Source organism: Choloepus didactylus, mitochondrion (assembly GCF_015220235.1).
Source record: "Choloepus didactylus mitochondrion, complete genome".
Classification (NCBI taxonomy): Eukaryota; Metazoa; Chordata; class Mammalia; order Pilosa; family Megalonychidae; genus Choloepus; species Choloepus didactylus.
In genome coordinates, this window is record NC_006924.1 from 1 (window position 1) to 16,342 (window position 16,342).

The 16,342-nt window shown below is 43.4% G+C and overlaps 13 protein-coding genes across 13 annotated transcripts, besides 26 other annotated features; 12 read left to right on the top strand and 1 right to left on the bottom strand. All coding sequences in view use genetic code 2, as the record gives it.

The window, feature by feature from the left end:
• Nucleotides 1-70, top strand: a tRNA (tRNA-Phe).
• Nucleotides 71-1,034, top strand: an rRNA (s-rRNA).
• Nucleotides 1,034-1,101, top strand: a tRNA (tRNA-Val).
• Nucleotides 1,102-2,684, top strand: an rRNA (l-rRNA).
• Nucleotides 2,685-2,760, top strand: a tRNA (tRNA-Leu).
• Nucleotides 2,761-2,763: 3 nt separating this feature from the next.
• ND1 (NADH dehydrogenase subunit 1) lies at nucleotides 2,764-3,720 on the top strand. The gene has a single exon. The coding sequence runs from the start codon at nucleotides 2,764-2,766 to the stop codon at nucleotides 3,718-3,720; it is 957 nt and encodes a 318-aa protein (YP_220680.1).
• Nucleotides 3,720-3,788, top strand: a tRNA (tRNA-Ile).
• Nucleotides 3,786-3,858, bottom strand: a tRNA (tRNA-Gln).
• A 2-nt stretch (nucleotides 3,859-3,860) lies between these two features.
• Nucleotides 3,861-3,929, top strand: a tRNA (tRNA-Met).
• Nucleotides 3,930-4,973, top strand: ND2 (NADH dehydrogenase subunit 2). Its single transcript has one exon. It carries the CDS (start codon nucleotides 3,930-3,932, stop codon nucleotides 4,971-4,973), a length of 1,044 nt encoding a protein of 347 aa, YP_220681.1.
• Nucleotides 4,972-5,039, top strand: a tRNA (tRNA-Trp).
• Nucleotides 5,040-5,041: 2 nt separating this feature from the next.
• Nucleotides 5,042-5,110, bottom strand: a tRNA (tRNA-Ala).
• Nucleotide 5,111: 1 nt separating this feature from the next.
• Nucleotides 5,112-5,184, bottom strand: a tRNA (tRNA-Asn).
• Nucleotides 5,185-5,218: an origin of replication (origin of L-strand replication).
• Nucleotides 5,216-5,283, bottom strand: a tRNA (tRNA-Cys).
• A 1-nt stretch (nucleotide 5,284) lies between these two features.
• Nucleotides 5,285-5,351, bottom strand: a tRNA (tRNA-Tyr).
• A 1-nt stretch (nucleotide 5,352) lies between these two features.
• On the top strand, nucleotides 5,353-6,894 carry COX1 (cytochrome c oxidase subunit I). Its single transcript has one exon. It carries the CDS (start codon nucleotides 5,353-5,355, stop codon nucleotides 6,892-6,894), a length of 1,542 nt encoding a protein of 513 aa, YP_220682.1.
• Nucleotides 6,895-6,896: 2 nt separating this feature from the next.
• Nucleotides 6,897-6,965, bottom strand: a tRNA (tRNA-Ser).
• Nucleotides 6,966-6,972: 7 nt separating this feature from the next.
• Nucleotides 6,973-7,041, top strand: a tRNA (tRNA-Asp).
• On the top strand, nucleotides 7,042-7,725 carry COX2 (cytochrome c oxidase subunit II). The gene has a single exon. It carries the CDS (start codon nucleotides 7,042-7,044, stop codon nucleotides 7,723-7,725), a length of 684 nt encoding a protein of 227 aa, YP_220683.1.
• Nucleotides 7,726-7,727: 2 nt separating this feature from the next.
• Nucleotides 7,728-7,798, top strand: a tRNA (tRNA-Lys).
• ATP8 (ATP synthase F0 subunit 8) lies at nucleotides 7,798-7,989 on the top strand. Its single transcript has one exon. The coding sequence runs from the start codon at nucleotides 7,798-7,800 to the stop codon at nucleotides 7,987-7,989; it is 192 nt and encodes a 63-aa protein (YP_220684.1).
• ATP6 (ATP synthase F0 subunit 6) lies at nucleotides 7,959-8,639 on the top strand. Its single transcript has one exon. The coding sequence runs from the start codon at nucleotides 7,959-7,961 to the stop codon at nucleotides 8,637-8,639; it is 681 nt and encodes a 226-aa protein (YP_220685.1).
• On the top strand, nucleotides 8,639-9,422 carry COX3 (cytochrome c oxidase subunit III). The gene has a single exon. A coding segment is annotated over exon 1 (784 nt).
• Nucleotides 9,423-9,492, top strand: a tRNA (tRNA-Gly).
• ND3 (NADH dehydrogenase subunit 3) lies at nucleotides 9,493-9,838 on the top strand. The gene has a single exon. A coding segment is annotated over exon 1 (346 nt).
• A 1-nt stretch (nucleotide 9,839) lies between these two features.
• Nucleotides 9,840-9,908, top strand: a tRNA (tRNA-Arg).
• On the top strand, nucleotides 9,909-10,205 carry ND4L (NADH dehydrogenase subunit 4L). Its single transcript has one exon. It carries the CDS (start codon nucleotides 9,909-9,911, stop codon nucleotides 10,203-10,205), a length of 297 nt encoding a protein of 98 aa, YP_220688.1.
• On the top strand, nucleotides 10,199-11,576 carry ND4 (NADH dehydrogenase subunit 4). The gene has a single exon. A coding segment is annotated over exon 1 (1,378 nt).
• Nucleotides 11,577-11,645, top strand: a tRNA (tRNA-His).
• Nucleotides 11,646-11,705, top strand: a tRNA (tRNA-Ser).
• Nucleotides 11,705-11,774, top strand: a tRNA (tRNA-Leu).
• ND5 (NADH dehydrogenase subunit 5) lies at nucleotides 11,775-13,598 on the top strand. Its single transcript has one exon. It carries the CDS (start codon nucleotides 11,775-11,777, stop codon nucleotides 13,596-13,598), a length of 1,824 nt encoding a protein of 607 aa, YP_220690.1.
• ND6 (NADH dehydrogenase subunit 6) lies at nucleotides 13,582-14,109 on the bottom strand. The gene has a single exon. It carries the CDS (start codon nucleotides 14,107-14,109, stop codon nucleotides 13,582-13,584), a length of 528 nt encoding a protein of 175 aa, YP_220691.1.
• Nucleotides 14,110-14,178, bottom strand: a tRNA (tRNA-Glu).
• Nucleotides 14,179-14,180: 2 nt separating this feature from the next.
• CYTB (cytochrome b) lies at nucleotides 14,181-15,320 on the top strand. Its single transcript has one exon. The coding sequence runs from the start codon at nucleotides 14,181-14,183 to the stop codon at nucleotides 15,318-15,320; it is 1,140 nt and encodes a 379-aa protein (YP_220692.1).
• Nucleotides 15,321-15,388, top strand: a tRNA (tRNA-Thr).
• Nucleotides 15,389-15,390: 2 nt separating this feature from the next.
• Nucleotides 15,391-15,460, bottom strand: a tRNA (tRNA-Pro).
• Nucleotides 15,461-16,342: part of a D loop (control region) that runs on past the window's edge.

Genomic DNA, 16,342 nt, shown 5'->3' on the forward strand with positions numbered 1-16,342 from the left:
GTTAATGTCGCTTAAACACAAAGCAAGGCACTGAAAATGCTTAGATGAGTACATCACAACTCCATAAACACATAGCTTTGGTCCTGACCTTACTATTAATTTTTAGTAGACTTACACATGCAAGCATCCACACCCCAGTGAGAATGCCCTCTAGGTCTGCTAGACCAAAAGGAGCAGGCATCAAGCCCACAATCCCAATGCAGCTCACAACGCCTTGCTCAACCACACCCCCACGGGAAACAGCAGTGACAAAAATTAAGCAATAAACGAAAGTTTGACTTAGCCATACTAACCAAGGGTTGGTAAATTTCGTGCCAGCCACCGCGGCCATACGATTAACCCAAATTAATACTCATCGGCGTAAAGCGTGTTTAGGATAACCCAACAAATAAAGTTAAACCAAGACTAGGCCGTAAAAAGCTACAGTCAAAATAAAATACACGACTAAAGTGACTTTAACAACTCCGAACACACGATAGCTAAGACCCAAACTGGGATTAGATACCCCACTATGCCTAGCCCTAAACCCAAACATTTAATCAACTAAAATGTTCGCCAGAGCACTACTAGCAACAGCCTAAAACTTAAAGGACTTGGCGGTGCTTCACACCCTCCTAGAGGAACCTGTCCTATAATCGACAAACCCCGATAAACCTCACCACCCCTAGCCAACACAGCCTATATACCGCCATCCCCAGCAAACCTTGGAAAGAACCACAGTAAGCGCAACTATCAACCACAAGCACGTTAGGTCAAGGTGTAGCCCATGAGGTGGAAAGAGATGGGTTACATTTTCTTACAAAAGAAAAATCAACGAAAGTTTCTATGAAACCCTAGAAACCAAAGGAGGATTTAGAAGTAAATTAAGAATAGAGAGCTTAATTGAACTAGGTCACGAAGCACGCACACACCGCCCGTCACCCTCCTCAACCCACCTATAATCACAAACATACTACCCACTTCATAGGCACCCCTCTTAGAGGAGACAAGTCGTAACAAGGTAAGCATACTGGAAAGTGTGCTTGGAAAAAATCAAAGTGTAGCTTAAATAAAAGCACCAGGCTTACACCCAGGAGATTTCAACTAAACAGACCACTTTGAGCCAGATCTAGCCCTACATACCCCACAACTCAACTAGCACTACCCCAAAAATCAAACCATTTACCACATAAAAGTATATGCGATAGAAATTATAATTAGGCGCCATAGAGAAAGTACCGCAAGGGAAAGATGAAAGAAGAACTAACAGCATAAAACAGCAAAGACCCACCCTTTTACCTTTTGCATAATGAATTAGCTAGAAAACCTCTTGCAAAGAGCACTTCAGTTAGAAACCCCGAACCCAGACGAGCTACCTGCGGACAACACAAAGAACCAACTCATCTATGTAGCAAAATAGTGAAGAGATCTTCAGGTAGAGGTGAAAAGCCAATCGAGCCTGGCGATAGCTGGTTGTCCAGGAACCGAATCCAAGTTCAACTTAAAATTTGCCTAAAGAACAAGACACTGAATCCCAATGCAAACTTTAAATATAATCAGCAGGGGTACAGCTCTGCCGATTTAAGGGACAAACCCCCCCTAGAGAGTRAGCCCTCCTGCCCTCCATAGTAGGCCCAAAAGCAGCCACCAATAGAGAAAGCGTCCAAGCTCAACAGCAACACCACCACCAAAAAATTCCAAGACAGACCCCCAACTCCTAGACCCCCCCCCCCACCGGACTAATCTATAACAATAGAAGAAATAATGCTAATATAAGTAACAAGAATAAATTTCTCCACGCACAAGCTTATATCAGAACGGACCCACCACTGATAATTAACAACCAGACTTCCACACACCACCAAATACCACCGAGTCTTACCCATTGTTAACCCAACACAGGCRTGCGCACTGGAAAGATTAAAAGAAGTAAAAGGAACTCGGCAAACACAAATCCCGCCTGTTTACCAAAAACATCACCTCTAGCATAACAATTATTAGAGGCACTGCCTGCCCAGTGACATATGTTTAACGGCCGCGGTACCCTGACCGTGCAAAGGTAGCATAATCATTTGTTCTCTAATTAAGGACTTGCATGAAAGGCTTAACGAGGATTTTACTGTCTCCTACTTCCAATCAGTGAAATTGACCTCCCCGTGAAGAGGCAGGGATAAACCTATAAGACGAGAAGACCCTACGGAGCTTAAATTAACTAGCCTAATTGCACATTTCCCCCACCCAACAGGAAAAACCACCCGCAACCTAGGCTAGCAATTTCGGTTGGGGTGACCTCGGAGCACAAACAAACCTCCGAATGACTATTCACTTAGACCTAACCAGTCAACATACTTCAACGCCACTAATTGACCCAAGCAATTGATCAATGGAACAAGTTACCCTAGGGATAACAGCGCAATCCTATTCCAGAGTCCATATCGACAATAGGGTTTACGACCTCGATGTTGGATCAGGACATCCCAATGGCGCAGCAGCTATTAACGGTTCGTTTGTTCAACGATTAAAGTCCTACGTGATCTGAGTTCAGACCGGAGCAATCCAGGTCGGTTTCTATCTATAAACCTTTTCTCCCAGTACGAAAGGACAAGAGAAACAAGGCCCACTCCACAAGAGCGCCCTAAAGTTAAATAGATGAACTAATCTAAATCTAATATACCCCCCCCCCCGACCACCCTAAACCAGGGTTTGTTAAGATGGCAGAGCCCGGGCAATTGCATAAAACTTAAACCTTTATAATCAGAGGTTCAATTCCTCTTCTTAACAATAATGCTCACCACTAACATCCTATGCTTAATTATTCCTATTCTCTTAGCCGTAGCATTCCTAACGCTAGTAGAACGAAAAATCCTAGGCTACATACAATTTCGCAAAGGACCCAACATCGTCGGACCATATGGCCTACTCCAACCAGCCGCAGATGCAACAAAACTATTCACCAAAGAGCCCCTACACCCACTCACATCATCCAAATTCATATTTACTATTGCCCCAACACTCGCTCTCACCCTAGCCCTCACCCTATGAATCCCGCTCCCAATACCATACCCCCTCATCGACCTTAATCTAGGTATCTTATTCATCCTAGCAGTATCCAGCTTAGCCGTATACTCCATCCTATGATCGGGCTGAGCATCCAACTCAAAATACGCTCTAATTGGAGCATTACGAGCAGTAGCACAAACAATTTCATATGAAGTCACCCTAGCAATTATCCTACTATCCCTCGTACTAACAAACGGATCATTCACACTATCAACACTGACCACCACCCAAGAACACATATGATTAGTCCTACCAACATGACCCCTAACTATAATATGATTCACCTCTACCTTAGCCGAAACCAACCGAGCCCCCTTCGATCTCTCTGAAGGAGAATCAGAATTAGTATCAGGCTTCAATGTAGAATACGCAGCAGGTCCCTTTGCCCTATTCTTTATAGCCGAATATGCTAACATTATCTTAATAAATTCCCTCACCACCGCCCTATTTTTTGGCGCATTTCACAACCCCTCCCTCCCAGAACTCCACACAATCAACTTTATCACCAAAACCCTAATCCTAACTACTATATTTTTATGAATCCGAGCATCCTACCCACGATTCCGTTACGATCAACTAATACACCTACTATGAAAAAATTTCCTCCCACTCACCCTAGCCATATGCATATGACACGTATCCACCTCAATCTCATTCGCAAGCATCCCCCCACAAACATAAGAAATATGTCTGACAAAAGAGTTACTTTGATAGAGTAAATAATAGAGACCCCAGCCCTCTTATTTCTAGAAATACGGGGATTGAACCCGTACCTAAGAACTCAAAATTCTTCGTGCTCCCATATTACACCATATTCTAAAAGTAAGGTCAGCTAATTAAGCTATCGGGCCCATACCCCGAAAATGTTGGGTCACACCCTTCCCATACTAATTAACCCACTAACTCTAAACATCATCACACTAACACTACTCTCAGGAACCATAATCACAATATTTAGCTCACACTGACTCCCAGCCTGAATTGGCCTAGAAATAAACATATTCGCAATAATCCCTATCCTAATACTAAAACACAACCCACGATCAACAGAAGCAGCCACCAAATATTTCCTTGTACAAACCACAGCATCCGCACTTCTAATAATAGCCGTAATAATTAACTTCATATACTCCGGCCAATGAACAATTATAAAAATCTCCAACCCACTGGCAACACACATCATCACCATCTCCATCACCATAAAAATAGGACTAGCCCCATTCCACTTCTGAGTACCAGAAGTAACCCAAGGAACCCCATTACTCCCAGGAATAATCCTACTAACATGACAAAAACTAGCCCCCATCACAATCATATCTCAAATCACAACCTCCATCAACCCCACACTCCTACTCATGATAGCTGTACTCTCCATTATAGTTGGGGGCTGAGGAGGACTAAACCAAACACAACTACGAAAAATCATAGCCTATTCATCTATCGCCCACATAGGATGAATAACAGCCATCATTACATACAACCCCACCTTAATAACCTTAAACCTCACAATCTACCTACTCACAACAACCTCAATATTCCTTCTACTCATACCACAATCATCAACCACCACTCTGGCACTAACACACACATGAAATACCACACCACTCCTAACCACCCTAATAACAACCGTATTACTATCAATAGGAGGACTTCCCCCCCTATCAGGATTCCTACCCAAATGAATAATCATCCAGGAGATAACAAAAAATAACCTAATTGTAATACCCACAATAATAGCCATCCTAGCACTACTCAACCTCTACTTTTATATACGCCTCATCTACTCCACATCACTCACACTATTTCCAACCACTAACAACACTAAAATCAAATGACAATTTAAACCCACCACACCACCACCCCTCACACCAACTCTGATTATCCTATCCACAACAATTATTCCCCTATCACCAATACTATGCATCCTAGAATAGGAGTTTAGGATAACAGAGACCGAGAGCCTTCAAAGCCCTAAGCAAGTACAAAACACTTAACTCCTGCACAAGGACTGCAAGACATCACCTTACATCTGTTGAATGCAAATCAAAAACTTTAATTAAGCTAAGTCCTCACTAGATTGATGGGGTTCAATCCCACGAAATTTTAGTTAACAGCTAAACGCCCTAACACACTGGCCTCAATCTACTTCTCCCGCCTCGGGGAAAAAAGGCGGGAGAAGCCCCGGCAGAATTGAAGCTGCTTCGCTGAATTTGCAATTCAGTATGATATATTCACCACGAGACTATGGCAAAAAGGGGTCTCTCACCCCTGTCTTTAGATTTACAGTCTAATGCTTCCTCGGCCATTTTACCTATGTTAGTCACCCGCTGATTATTCTCAACAAACCACAAAGACATTGGAACCTTATATCTACTATTCGGCGCCTGAGCCGGAATAGTAGGCACTGCCCTAAGCCTGCTAATCCGCGCTGAGCTAGGACAGCCAGGAACATTACTAGGCGACGACCAAATCTACAACGTAATCGTCACCGCACACGCATTCGTCATGATTTTTTTTATGGTAATACCAATCATGATTGGTGGTTTCGGAAACTGATTAGTCCCATTGATAATTGGAGCTCCCGACATGGCATTCCCTCGAATAAACAACATAAGCTTCTGACTACTACCACCATCATTCCTACTTCTGCTCACCTCCTCAATAGTAGAAGCAGGCGCAGGCACAGGCTGAACTGTATACCCGCCCCTAGCAGGCAACCTGGCCCATGCAGGCCCATCAGTCGATCTAACTATCTTTTCCCTTCACCTGGCAGGGATCTCATCAATCCTAGGCGCCATTAATTTTATTACCACTATTATTAACATAAAACCCCCAGCCATGTCCCAGTACCAAACCCCCTTGTTTGTCTGATCAATCCTGATTACGGCAGTCCTCCTTCTCCTCTCACTCCCAGTACTAGCCGCTGGAATCACCATACTCCTGACAGACCGCAACTTAAATACCACATTTTTTGATCCTGCCGGAGGGGGCGACCCTATTTTATATCAACATTTATTCTGATTCTTCGGACATCCCGAAGTCTATATTCTTATCCTACCAGGCTTCGGTATAATCTCCCATATTGTCACATACTACTCCGGAAAAAAGGAACCTTTTGGCTATATGGGTATAGTATGAGCCATAATATCAATTGGATTCCTAGGCTTTATTGTTTGAGCCCACCACATGTTTACGGTAGGAATAGACGTAGATACACGAGCATACTTCACATCAGCCACCATAATCATTGCTATCCCTACGGGAGTAAAAGTATTCAGCTGATTGGCTACACTGCATGGAGGTAACATAAAATGATCCCCAGCCATACTATGAGCCCTTGGCTTCATTTTTCTATTCACGGTGGGCGGATTAACGGGCATTGTATTAGCAAATTCATCGCTAGATATTGTTCTTCACGATACATACTACGTAGTAGCCCACTTCCACTATGTACTATCAATAGGAGCTGTATTCGCAATTATAGGAGGATTCGTGCACTGGTTCCCACTATTTTCCGGCTATATACTCAACACAACCTGGGCTAAAATTCATTTCGTAATCATATTCGTAGGTGTAAACATGACATTCTTCCCCCAACACTTCCTAGGCCTCTCGGGTATACCACGGCGCTACTCTGACTACCCCGACGCATACACAATATGAAACACAATCTCGTCAATAGGCTCTTTCATTTCACTAACCGCAGTAATACTAATAATCTTCATGATTTGAGAAGCCTTTGCCTCCAAACGCGAAGTGTTATTCGTAGAATTTACCACCACTAATATTGAATGACTCCACGGCTGCCCACCACCATACCACACATTCGAAGAACCCGCATTCGTCAAAATCTAGCCCAAGAAAGGAAGGAATCGAACCCCCTAAAATCGGTTTCAAGCCAACCTCATACCCAGTATGTCTTTCTTAATGGACGAGGCGTTAATAAAACAATTATATAACTTTGTCAAAGTTAAATTATAGGCTATAACCCTTTACACCTCTATGGCTCATCCCATACAACTAGGATTCCAAGACGCCACATCACCAATTATAGAAGAATTACTTCACTTTCATGACCACACACTAATGATTATATTCCTGATCAGCACCTTGGTACTATATACCATCTCACTAATATTATCAACTAAACTTACCCACACCAGCACCATAGATGCTCAAGAAGTGGAAACTGTGTGAACAATCCTCCCAGCCATTATCCTAATCCTGATCGCTCTGCCTTCATTACGAATCCTATATATGATAGATGAAATAAACAATCCACTACTCACAGTAAAAACCATGGGCCACCAATGATACTGAAGCTACGAGTATACAGACTACGAAGACCTAAGCTTTGATTCATACATGATCCCTACCTCCGACCTAAAGCCCGGAGAACTCCGACTGCTGGAAGTAGACAACCGAGTTATCCTACCCATAGAAATATCAATCCGAATATTAATTTCATCAGAAGACGTACTTCACTCATGAACCATCCCCTCACTAGGACTCAAAACTGATGCCATCCCAGGACGACTAAACCAAGCCACCCTAACATCCTCACGCCCCGGCTTATACTATGGTCAATGCTCGGAAATCTGCGGATCCAACCACAGCTTCATGCCAATTGTACTCGAACTCACTCCTCTCAAACATTTTGAAAACTGATCCTCATCCACGCTCTAAATCATTAGAGAAGCTGTTCTAGCATTAACCTTTTAAGTTAAAGACTGGGAACCTAAAACTCCCCTCAATGAAATGCCTCAGCTAGACACGTCAACATGATCCATCACTATCCTCTCAACATTCATCTCACTATTCACCCTAATACAACTCAAACTCACTAAACATAACTTCATCACCCCCCCAACGCCAAAAACACCCAACACAACAAAACACACAACACCTTGAGAAATAAAATGAACGAAAACTTATTCGCCTCTTTCGTAGTCCCAACGATAATGGGACTACCCATTGTAATTCTTATCGTGATATTCCCCACCCTACTATTCCCATCACCTGGCCGTCTAATTACAAACCGACTCATCTCAATTCAACAACAAATAACCAACCTAATCCTAAAACAAATAATAATCATTCACAGCCCCAAAGGACGCACCTGGTCCCTAATACTAATTTCACTCATCACATTCATTGGATCGACAAACCTCCTGGGACTGCTCCCCTACTCATTCACCCCAACCACCCAACTTTCTATAAACCTAGGAATGGCCGTTCCACTATGAGCCGGAACAGTAATTATAGGCTTACGCCACAAGACCAAAACATCACTAGCCCATTTCCTACCACAAGGCACTCCAATTCCCCTGATTCCCATACTAGTGATTATCGAGACAATAAGCTTATTTATCCAACCCACAGCTCTAGCCGTACGACTTACAGCAAATATCACCGCGGGACATCTCATCATACACCTCATTGGTAACGCCACACTAGCACTAATATCCATCAGCCCTACAACAGCCTTTATCACCTTCATCATTCTGATCGCGCTAACAGCCCTTGAATTTGCAGTAGCACTAATTCAAGCGTACGTGTTCACTCTCCTAGTCAGCCTTTACCTACACGACAACACTTAATGGCCCATCAAATACACGCCTACCACATAATTAACCCCAGCCCATGGCCCCTGACAGGGGCTCTCTCCGCCTTACTATTAACCTCAGGCCTAGTAATATGGTTCCATTTCAACTCCACAACACTACTCATTATTGGCCTAACCACCAGTTTACTAACTATATATCAATGATGACGAGACGTGGTACGAGAAAGTACATTTCAAGGACATCACACAGTAGTAGTCCAAAAAGGACTACGATATGGAATAATCTTATTTATCACATCAGAAGTATTCTTCTTCCTAGGATTTTTCTGAGCCTTTTATCACTCCAGCCTGGCACCAACACCAGAACTCGGCGGATGTTGACCTCCAACAGGAATTAGCCCACTCGACCCACTCGAAGTACCCCTCCTAAACACTTCCATCCTTCTAGCCTCTGGGGTATCAATCACATGAGCCCACCACAGCCTAATAGAGGGAAACCGTAAACACATACTACAAGCCCTATTTATTACAATCGCCCTAGGAGTGTACTTTACCCTCCTACAAGCCTCAGAATACTTCAACGCACCATTTACCATCTCCGATGGAATCTACGGCTCGACCTTCTTTATAGCCACAGGATTCCACGGACTACACGTGATTATCGGCTCCTCCTTCCTAATCATCTGCTTCCTACGCCAATTAAAATTTCACTTTACCTCTAATCACCACTTCGGATTTGAAGCAGCAGCCTGATATTGACACTTCGTAGATGTAGTTTGACTACTCCTCTACGTCTCAATTTATTGATGAGGCTCATGTCCTTTTAGTATAACAAGTACAATTGACTTCCAATCAATCAGCTCCGACAATAAACCCGGAAAAGAACAATCAACCTAATTCTAACCCTTCTAATTAACTCAGCACTAGCCCTACTACTCATAATCACCGCTTTCTGACTACCCCAATTAAATTCCTACACCGAAAAATTAAGCCCATATGAATGTGGATTCGACCCTGTGGGATCAGCCCGACTCCCTTTCTCCATGAAATTCTTCCTAGTAGCCATTACATTCCTTCTATTCGACCTAGAGATCGCCCTACTTCTACCACTCCCATGAGCCTCACAAACCAACAATCTTAACCCCATACTAATTACAGCACTTACCCTCATCTCACTCCTAGCACTAGGACTAGCCTATGAATGATCCCAAAAAGGCCTAGAATGGACTGAATATGATAATTAGTTTAACCCAAGACAAATGATTTCGACTCATTAGACTACGATTAAGCTCGTAATTATCATATGCCCTCCACTTACATCAACATCCTCTTAGCATTCACCATAGCCCTCCTAGGACTACTATTATACCGATCACACATGATATCCTCTCTCCTGTGCCTGGAAGGCCTAATACTAGCCCTATTTATCCTAAGCACCCTAATAGCTTTAAATACCCACCATACACTATCCGCCGTACTACCCATTGTTCTTATGGTGTTCGCAGCTTGTGAAGCCGCATTAGGCCTAGCTCTCCTAGTAATAGTCTCAAATACCTATGGACTAGACTACGTACAAAATCTAAACCTCCTACAATGCTAAAACTTATTATTCCCACAATCATGTTAATCCCCCTCACCTGACTATCAAAAAATAATATAATCTGAATTAACTCCACCTCCCACAGCCTCCTTATCAGCCTAACTAGCCTATCAATACTTTACCAAACCACCAACAACAGTCTAAACTTCTCGCCACTATTCTTTACAGACCCCCTCTCCACACCCCTACTAATTTTAACAACCTGGTTACTCCCTCTAATAATTATAGCCAGTCAATCCCATCTACACAAAGACACAACCACCCGAAAGAAAACGTACATCTCAATACTCATCTCCCTCCAAATACTCCTAATCACAACATTCACCGCCACTGAACTAATAATATTCTACATTTTATTCGAGGCAACCCTAATCCCAACCCTAATCATCATCACTCGATGAGGCAACCAAGCAGAACGACTAAACGCAGGACTATACTTCCTATTCTACACACTAATTGGCTCCCTACCCCTACTAGTAGTACTAACCTACATCCAAAACTCCATTGGATCCCTCAACATTCTCATCACCCAATACTACTCACAACCATTGCCCACAACCTGATCATCCAACCTCCTATGACTAGCGTGCATAATAGCCTTCATAGTAAAAATACCACTATACGGACTCCACCTCTGACTCCCAAAAGCCCACGTCGAGGCCCCCATCGCAGGATCAATAGTACTAGCAGCCATCCTACTAAAACTGGGAGGCTACGGAATACTACGAATCACAACCCTCCTAGATCCACTGACCAACTCAATAGCCTACCCGTTTATGATACTATCCCTATGAGGCATAATTATGACCAGCTCAATCTGCCTACGCCAGACCGACCTAAAATCTCTAATCGCCTACTCATCAGTAAGCCACATAGCCCTAGTAATCGTGGCCATTCTCATCCAAACACCATGAAGCTTTATAGGCGCCTCAACCCTAATAATCGCACACGGCCTGACTTCCTCACTGCTATTCTGCCTAGCCAATACCAACTATGAACGCACCCACAGCCGCACCATAATACTAACCCGCGGACTTCAAACCCTCCTTCCCCTAATAGCACTATGGTGACTCCTGGCAAACCTATCCAACCTGGCCCTCCCACCCACAATTAACCTGATCGGAGAACTATTTGTGATCATACCAACGATTTCGTGATCCAATATTACAATCGCACTCCTAGGACTCAATATAACCATTACATCTATATACTCACTGTCTATATTCATCATCACACAACGCGGAAACCCAACTAACCACATACACACAATCAAACCATCATTCACACGAGAAAATACTCTAATACTCATACATCTCCTACCACTGGCCCTCCTATCAATCAACCCAAAACTCATTCTAGGGTTACCTTACTGTAGGCATAGTTTACCAAAAACACTAGATCGTGAACCTAGAAACAGGACCCCAAAAATCCTTGCCAACCAAGACAGCTACACAAKAACTGCTAACTCTTGTCCCCATATATAAAAATATGGCTTTCTTACTTTCATAGGATAAAAGCAATCCATTGGTCTTAGGAACCAAAAAACTGGTGCAACTCCAGATGAAAGTAATTAACCTACTCCCTACCCTCACACTAACCACCTTTCTTATTCTCATCGCACCTGTTATAATATATACCTCAAAAACCCACCATACCAACCAATATCCAAATTACGTAAAAACATCCATCATGTACTCCATGCTAACCCACTTAGCCCCAGCTACCATACTCATTTGATCAGGACAAGAGACGATCATCTCAAACTGACACTGAATAACTATCCAAACCATGAAACTTACCCTAAGCTTTAAGCTAGACTACTTCTCACTAACATTCATCCCAGTAGCACTCTTTGTAACATGATCTATTGCAGAATTCTCAACATGATATATACTCTCAGACCTCAACATCAACCGCTTTCTCAAATACCTACTCCTATTTCTTATCACCATGATCACCCTAGTAACCGCTAACAACCTACTCCAATTGTTCATTGGATGAGAGGGGGTGGGCATTATATCTTTCCTACTGATCGGATGGTGGTACGGACGAGCCGACACCAACACGGCAGCACTCCAAGCGGTCCTGTATAACCGCATCGGAGACATCGGCTTCGTCCTAGCCATAGCATGATTTCTAACCCATTCTAACTCATGAGAACTCCAACAAATTTTTATACTTAACCTAAACGAAAACACCCTTCCCCTCCTAGGCCTACTCCTAGCAGCAACAGGAAAATCCGCCCAATTCGGCCTACACCCGTGATTACCTTCAGCCATAGAAGGACCTACTCCAGTATCCGCATTACTGCACTCCAGCACCATAGTAGTAGCGGGCATCTTCCTACTCGTACGATTCCACCCCATACTACAAAACAACAGCCCAATCCTCACACTAACCATATGCTTAGGAGCTATCACCACCCTATTCACTGCAATCTGCGCCCTAACACAAAATGATATCAAAAAAATCATTGCCTTCTCCACATCCAGTCAACTAGGCTTAATAATAGTGACAATCGGAATTAACCAACCCCACCTAGCATTTCTGCACATTTGCACTCACGCATTCTTCAAAGCCATGCTATTTTTATGCTCTGGCTCCATCATTCACAACCTAAACAATGAACAAGATATCCGAAAAATAGGAGGGCTATTCAAAACCCTCCCACTCACCACATCCTCCCTTATCATTGGAAGCCTAGCATTAACCGGAATACCATTCCTTGCAGGATTCTACTCCAAAGACCTAATCATCGAATCAGCAAACACGTCTAATACCAACGCCTGAGCCCTCCTAATCACTTTAATTGCCACCTCCCTCACAGCCATGTACAGCACACGCATCATCTTCTTCACTCTACTCAACCAACCACGCTTCCAAACCCTAACCTCGATCAACGAAAACAACCCCTCCCTCCTTAAACCCATTAAACGCCTAATACTGGGCAGTATTTTCGCAGGATTCTTAATCTCCAACAACATAACACCAATGACAACCCCCCAAATGACAATACCAACACACCTAAAACTATCAGCACTAACAATCACCATCTCCGGATTTCTAGTAGCCATAGAACTAAACCAACTGACACGCAACTTACAACTTAAAGCCCCGTCTCACCCCTATACATTCTCTAACCTACTAGGCTTCTTCCCAACCATCATACACCGAACACCACCACACCTCACCCTCAGCATTAGTCAAAACTTAGCGTTAACCCTACTAGACTTAACCTGACTTGAAAAAACAGCCCCAAAAGGCCTATCCCGACTTAACCTTCTAGCCTCAAACAACATCTCCAACCAAAAAGGACTAATTAAACTCTACTTCATCTCTTTCCTCATTTCACTACTCCTTATACTACTCCCACTAACCTACCACCTCGCGTAACCTCAACCACAACAAGAACACTAACTAACAGCGCCCAACCAGCCATAGCTATAAACCAAACCCCATAATTATACAACGCAGACACCCCAACACAATCCTCACGAACAAACCCCTCCCCCCCACCACTAAAAATAACTCAATCCTCTATACATTTAAAACCACAAGACACAAACCCCACACCATCACCACTCAAAAATAAAATGACTACCAACCCTTCAACCAATAAGCCCATTAACAAACCCCCCAAAACAACAACATTAGATCCTCAAGCCTCAGGATACTCCTCAGTAGCCATAGCAGTAGTGTACCCAAACACCACCAGCATTCCACCAAGATATACTAAAAACACCATCAAGCCCAAAAAAGAACCCCCAAGACTTATTACCATACCACAACCAACTCCCCCACCAACAATCAGCCCCAAACCTCCATAAATAGGAGATGGCTTGCATGAAAAACCAACAAAACTAGCCACAAAAATTACACTTAACAAAAATACAATATATATCATAATTCTCACATGGAATTTAACCATGACCAATGGCATGAAAAACCACCGTTGTGACTCAACTACAAGAACTAATGACCAACATTCGCAAAACACACCCCTTATTTAAAATCATTAACCACACATTTATCGACCTACCCACACCATCAAACATCTCGACCTGATGAAACTTTGGCTCACTCCTAGGAATATGCCTAATCATACAAATCCTAACAGGTCTCTTCCTAGCCATACATTACACACCTGATACAACCACCGCCTTCTCATCCGTAACCCACATCTGCCGAGACGTAAACTACGGCTGAATCATCCGCTACCTCCACACCAACGGAGCATCAATATTCTTTATCTGCCTATATCTACACATTGGCCGCAGTATATACTACGGCTCCTACACCTACCTAAAAACCTGAAACATCGGAATCATACTACTGTTCACCGTAATAGCCACAGCATTCATAGGCTACGTACTACCATGAGGACAAATATCATTTTGAGGCGCAACAGTAATCACAAACCTACTCTCAGCCATTCCGTACATTGGAACCAACCTAGTAGAATGAATCTGAGGGGGATTCTCCGTAGACAAAGCCACATTAACCCGATTCTTCACCCTACACTTCATCCTCCCATTCATCATCACAGCCCTTACAATAACACACCTACTCTTCCTACACGAAACCGGATCAAACAACCCACTTGGCATCTCACCAGACTCCGACAAAATCCCATTTCACCCGTACTACACCATAAAAGACATCCTAGGCTTATTACCCATAATCTTCATCATAATAGCACTAGCACTATTCTACCCAGACCTCCTAGGAGACCCCGACAATTACACCCCTGCAAACCCCCTCAACACCCCACCACACATTAAACCAGAATGGTACTTCCTCTTTGCCTATGCCATCCTACGCTCCATTCCCAATAAACTCGGAGGCGTCATAGCCCTCGTCCTCTCCATCCTAATCCTAGCAATCCTACCTATACTTCACACAGCAAAACAACGAAGCCTGATATTTCGACCAATCAGCCAATGCCTGTTCTGAATACTAATGACAAACTTACTAGTTCTAACATGAATTGGAGGACAACCAGTAGAACACCCATTCACCATCATTGGCCAACTGGCGTCAATCTCATACTTTTCCATTATCCTAATCCTAATACCCATAGCAGGCCTAATTGAAAACAACCTAATAAAATGATAAGTCCCTGTAGTATAAACAAATTACACTGGTCTTGTAAACCAAAAATGAAGAACATTCTTCCAAGGATATTTCAGGAAGGAGACCACTATTAGTCCCACCATCAGCCCCCAAAACTGACATTCTTATTAAACTACCCCCTGACCAATTACATAATCACTACAACCCTTATGTGCCCTGTCAGTATTGACGCACCCACACGTAACTAGGCGGCCCCCCCCTTCCCCCCCCCCGCTTAAACCGGCCCTATGCTTTATCGTGCATACATTTATATTCCCCATGCATATCATCTATATGCTAACTATTACATATATTACATAGTACATTAAACCCTTGATCGTACATAGCGCATCAACTGAAATTAGCTCCAGCCACCATGCATATCACCTCCCTTATCACCGCTTAATTACCAAGCCGCGGGAAATCAGCAACCCATCCAATAAGTATCCCTCTTCTCGCTCCGGGCCCATCAATCGTGGGGGTTTCTATACAGGAACTATACCTGGCATCTGGTTCTTTCTTCAGGGCTATGACCGCTAGTAATCGCCCATACGGTCCTCTTAAATAAGACATCTCGATGGATTAATGACTAATCAGCCCATGATCACACATAACTGTGGTGCCATGCATTTGGTATCTTTTTTTTTGGGGGGGGAAATCGCTATCACTCCACTATGGCCTAGGAGTAGGCCTTGCAACAGTGCACAACTTGTAGCCGGACCTAAATTGAAGGGTCGACGCGGTCAACATGGGCACCCCTACAAGCCGCAGTTCAGTCGATGGAACCGGGAAAGTCTAGGGAAATGGTCTCAGGATATCTCCTTAATGGTCTCAGGACATCAACTCAATGGTCCCAGGGATACCTTAGGATTAATGGTCTCAGGATATCTATTCAATGGTCACAGGACATAGCACTGAACTACACGCCCCGAAATACAGAGCGATAAGCATAAGTGCCCAACAAATGACAATACTCCTATTTTTTTCTCATTATAATAGCAATATTTCCATTTGCGCCAATACTG